Source organism: Ixodes scapularis, unplaced genomic scaffold, assembly GCF_016920785.2.
Source record: "Ixodes scapularis isolate PalLabHiFi unplaced genomic scaffold, ASM1692078v2 ptg001354l_1__unscaffolded, whole genome shotgun sequence".
Lineage (NCBI taxonomy): Eukaryota > Metazoa > Arthropoda > Arachnida > Ixodida > Ixodidae > Ixodes > Ixodes scapularis.
In genome coordinates, this window is record NW_024610141.1 from 349,935 (window position 1) to 354,916 (window position 4,982).

Genomic DNA, 4,982 nt, shown 5'->3' on the forward strand with positions numbered 1-4,982 from the left:
GGGCCTGTAACATTTATTTCAGTAAAAAAAAAAACGAATGTCAGCATAAAGGAAAACAGGATGTTCTTTCTTGCTAATGAGTTTCTTTCCTACTGAGATAAATGCTACAGGCGCCCACAATGTTGTCTTGGTTTGATGAACATTTGGCTTTGGTGGATGTTGGCTTATAATGAATTCTGTTTGTGTGTCTTTGATCCAGGTAACGTCATATTCTCAAACTTTCGCATTCTATTGCCAACTCGCCAGCTTCACATTCTCACCGAGTCTCAGCTGCATTACGTGCCTGCAATGCGTGTTTAGTTATGCGGATAGAAAAACCGCCTCTAATTTTTTCGATCGGACAAAGTAAAATCGTTGAAAGTCAGGGACGGACACGTCGATAAATATTTGATAAAATTCAAAGTGTCAGGGGCCGTTTTGTGAATCTAACACAGCAGAAATGAAACTTCCATGAATTAACCCTTGTCGTCTATAGAGTTGTGCAGGCCTTGACTGCTGTTTATTAGCTGTTTCCGGGTTTACTTGAAACACTACCCATGACGTAGTAGTGTGTACGACGTGCAGCGAAGGCCGGGCCCATTACGGAGTCGCTCCAGCATTTAGCCAAATCCAGAACAACCGAGTTGAGACCCTCGCGAAGACTGACGGCTGATTTGGGGCGGCACATGTTGTCCCCCATGATGTCAATCCGGCCAGCACGTAGCGGCCGTCACGCCTGGCACATTGAAGGGGTCCTCCGGAATCGCCCTGAAAATTAATATCAACGGTCCTTTGAATATGTCACAAAAAATAATAGGTCGCGTTATAACACTTTTCAATGCCCCCCCCCCCCCCCCCCACCAAAAAAAAAAAAAGAAAAAAAAAAAGAAAAAGCGATGAATAAATAAAATTGATACGACGGGTGCTATTAGCTCTTTCGAACACTTGATCGCTTACCTGGCAGGTCGCTTTTCCGCCTTCTTTGAGTCCCGCGCAAATCATTGTGTTTCTGTCGACTTGGTTAATGCCTCTGTAGTCCCTGCTACATTCATCGTATGACACGATGGGCAAATCTACTTTCAGCAGATCGGGATTCGCGGTGCTTCCCCCTTGGGACCCTGCAGGTTGCGCGACGAAGTAAAAAAATAACACGCGTTATTTGCCGAATAAGAAATATATACATTTAACCACATGCCTCTAAATTAACAACGACTTCCATCTCATTACCTGATACAAACATTTGTTTAGAAGGTTAAATATAAAAAAAAAGACCTATGCTACAGCTCTTGGTTGAACCAAGTGTGAACTTGATCGGAGTTGTAACCTAACATTAAAGTTTTTTGGTTTAATTGCACAAATTAAGTTATATGTATTAAATTTAAAAAAAAAGGAGCCGGATGTGTTTATCGACCAACTCACTGTTTACGAGCAAGTTCGCGGTTGCCCAGACCGGGTGTGGGCACTGCGCGTGCGCAGACACCACATTCGCCTGAGGCGAAGCATCTGCGCATGTGCAGTGGCGACACCAGCGCCACCTTAGTGGCGTGACATTAGATAATTGAGTTGGTCGCTTGTCTAGACGCAGCGAACGCTACGAGGTAATGGGACCAATCTAGCATCATGAAAATGGCAAGTCACAAGGTATTTCTTTTTCTGATTGGTTTAGCGATGACAGAAGACGTACAGAAACGTAACGAACATCATGATGGTGCACTTTTGGCGTTGTCTGCTTCGTCCCATTATGTTGTAGCGTTGGCTGCGTCTGGACGTAGGGGCACACGAAAGGAAAACGAAGTCCGTCATAAGAACAATAGCCCAAAATGTCTAAAAAAATCCAGGATACCAGGTAGGTATCAATACTTTCAGCTGCTGTGAATCAAAGAACGATATTGGGCCATACGTTCACTCATCCTTTATGACAACGCATTGGAAATCACCAAACTTACTAAGCATTTGGAAAATGCAAAGTCATAGCCTCGTTTCTTCATAACTTCTGAGGTTCCAGCTATTGCAGGATGTTGCTTCTCTACAAAATCCGCCCATCGAAAATATTAATAAGAGGAATTTTTTTTTTAATTCAGCGGTTTATAGAAATATCTATTTGAAGGATTAGTTTAGTGGAACACTAAGAAGGGCATGGACACATTTTTGAAGTACCTAGAGGTATGTCATGTGTGTTATAAATCAAAGGTTTCTGCGGAAGAAAAAGCATTTTAGCGCAATATTTACGCTGGGATATGGAATATAGGTGGAGGTCACCACTCGCTCTAGTCCTCACCCACAGAACGTTGGCCCCGGCCATTACCATTGGATTTGTTTGGCTGCTCGACCGAACACGTACCACCGTACACCGGACGTCGCAAAAGGGAATATCTCCCTTTTGCGACGTCGGGTGCGTTTAGTCTGCCGCCTGACGCCACCTACTAGCCGTGCAAGCAGACGCGAAGCAGCGTGCGGAATTGTCTGCTATTAGAACACACTCTTGGACAGTCTGAAATGTCCCTAAGAGGCTCCCATAAAAGCAGCGCGCTAGCGTCCGCCATCGCTTGCGTCCGTCTTCTATACAGGGTGTGCGGAGGTAAACAAAATAGACCTAGCCGAAATTCCTGAGGAAGTATGTTGCTTTTGCGGTTTACTATTGTTTGTGTTTGTTTTTGGAGGACTCGCAGTTTGTAGCGCGTACTTTCATGTTTCACCGCCAAGGACTAACTGCGGTACCTCGTGAAATTTACCTAAACGGGATCGACATGTCTTGATTCCTTGGGCGAAAAGAAAGAGCATTAGTTCCTCGAAGAAATGACAAAGCTGCCGAAGGTATCGTGGGTGTATCTTCACGACTACCTATTTGAGCCACCTGGTTCGTATACCTGAGAACGTCTTTAAACCGACATATCCTCAGACGCGTTCAACTACTTCGTGAACGGCAAGGGGTCGTCGATGGGCGCCTACCTCCCCCGGTCGACTAACATACGTTAGTCGACCGGCCAGGCACCCTTTTAAACAAAAAGAGTAGATCCGCGTTTTCCCGTCGCAAGTGCACGCTAGGCGAACCATCACGCTCTAACGCAGCTTCAAAGTTAAACCCCTAAAAAGAAAAAAAGAAATTACAGTCTAATTCCCGCAGTGGTCGCCCAGCTGCGACTTGGTTTTATCAATCTTCCAAAATATTTTATTATGCTTTCCTCCAGCGCGACTCGAGTCTTTGTAATATCGAATCTTTTTTAGTTTTTACTAGCTTGCTTTGGTACTCAAAGTTTCTTGACGATAACACCGTGTCAGACTGCATTTATATACGTGCCGAAATGGCCCGGATGGCATTTATAGTTGCACGTAGATGGTCGGTCGAAGCGCCGCTGGCGTCGCATTGGCCGCATTCTCTCGTTTGTCGTGTTGCGCCATCTTTCGGCAATACATCGAAACAGACGAGCACCGTCGGCTTAGTTGCAAGCACTGGAGCTCGGCGGCGTCAATGGTTTCCCTCGTGTCAATATAATCGGAATAACTTCACCTTTGACATTTTGCTCGTACCGGTGCGCACTGGCCGCTTAAAATCAATAGACTGGGTTGTGGGTTCTAATGTATGTATACCACCCCTTCTGAAACCGTCTGCATCGCTCGCAAGGCTCGAACATGCAGGCTGCTTTCTAGCGTTCCATGATGCATGAGTCACGGGCCATTGCAAGGAGAAACTGAGGGAGAGGAGGGGACGAGAGCGTGCGGGGATGTCAACACACCGAGCTCTGGCGTTTTGACTGGCTTTGTCTCTACCGCACTAGTCGAACGCATCAGAAAGCGGAAAGTCGCGTCCGGCGTTTGGCTCTTGCATTGGAACGCGTTCTACGAGTGTAATGGAGACTTCGGCAGCTAGCTTTAGGTTTACCCACTAATCATTCCAACCAGAGCTCGGTGTTTTGATGTCCCCACACACCCTCCTCTCCTCCCCTCCCTCAGTGTGCCGGCGCTTATAAGAAGGTAAAATATTTATATTAGGAGAGAAAGCTTATTCGGTGATCAATTTTGTGACGTATACAGGTACTTAAATTACCCTCTGAGTGGGTCAGTGTTTTTTAAGGCAATTCCATACTCATTAAAATACAACACTCATAAACACCTTTAATGGTGAGGCATTTTAACAAACGAGGTGAAATCGACCTGTACCCATCTAGTTCAGAACTAATACGACATATTTAGACATCCTTATGTGCATCAATTTTGTTAAAGACGCAGCTTGAACATACGAGTTTAACCGATATTCGCTTACTGTCTTTGGTAAGTCCCCATCCACTGGCGGTGCAGATCTGTCCATCAAAGTTCTGGTTTAAGGTGGGAAGACAGATGGGCATCAGATGCTTCTCCTGGCCATTGAAGTCGAGGGTTTTGTTCAGCTTGAGGATCGCATAGTCGTAGGTAATTGTCTTCGAATTGTATAGTGGATGCATCGTTATCTGGTTTAGTTGGGGAGGAACAGAAATGACGGCGTATATCAAGAAACCTTAGAAACTACAACAAACCGACTCTCATATGGAGTGCAAAGCTTTACCTATATAGAAAAAAAAACACGAAGGGTTTTTATTTAGTTTTTAAAATGATTGCATTGCGAATGATAGTTTAATTGAAGATAAAAAAAGTAATTAAGATTACGTTGTTTGAATATTCGAATTTTCGAATTGTTTCGAATAATGCGCTATTTGATATTGGCTTCGAGGTGAACTGCGATATTCGTACTTTTCGAAGTTCTTATCCTGGCAGGTTAGCCCCATTGATCGCGCTCCTCACCGTGCACCTTTGCACAGCGGGGAAGACAGACCCGGTGGAGCTCGCAAGCACCGCGGGTATTGCTTCTCCGTAGTGCAAAGGTGCTTGGCGAGGAGCGCACTCAACGGGGCTTACCCGCCTTGATTATGAAATAGTATGTTAGGCAGCGATCTTCGAACAGCCTTCTTTTATCATTCGTGCGTGGTTTTATTTTTGTGGTCATATATAAAAGGAAGAGTACTTGCATG

At 45.0% G+C, this 4,982-nt stretch overlaps 1 protein-coding gene across 1 annotated transcript; it reads right to left on the reverse strand.

Annotated features, from left to right (window-relative positions):
• Positions 1-579: 579 nt before the first annotated feature.
• LOC121834546 (trypsin-1-like) lies at positions 580-4,322 on the reverse strand. The gene is made up of 3 exons (XM_042288252.1): positions 4,241-4,322; positions 937-1,097; positions 580-747 (listed from the first exon to the last, which is right to left on the reverse strand). Exons 1-3 carry the CDS (start codon positions 4,320-4,322, stop codon positions 580-582), a joined length of 411 nt encoding a protein of 136 aa, XP_042144186.1.
• Between the last annotated feature and the right edge of the window lie 660 nt (positions 4,323-4,982).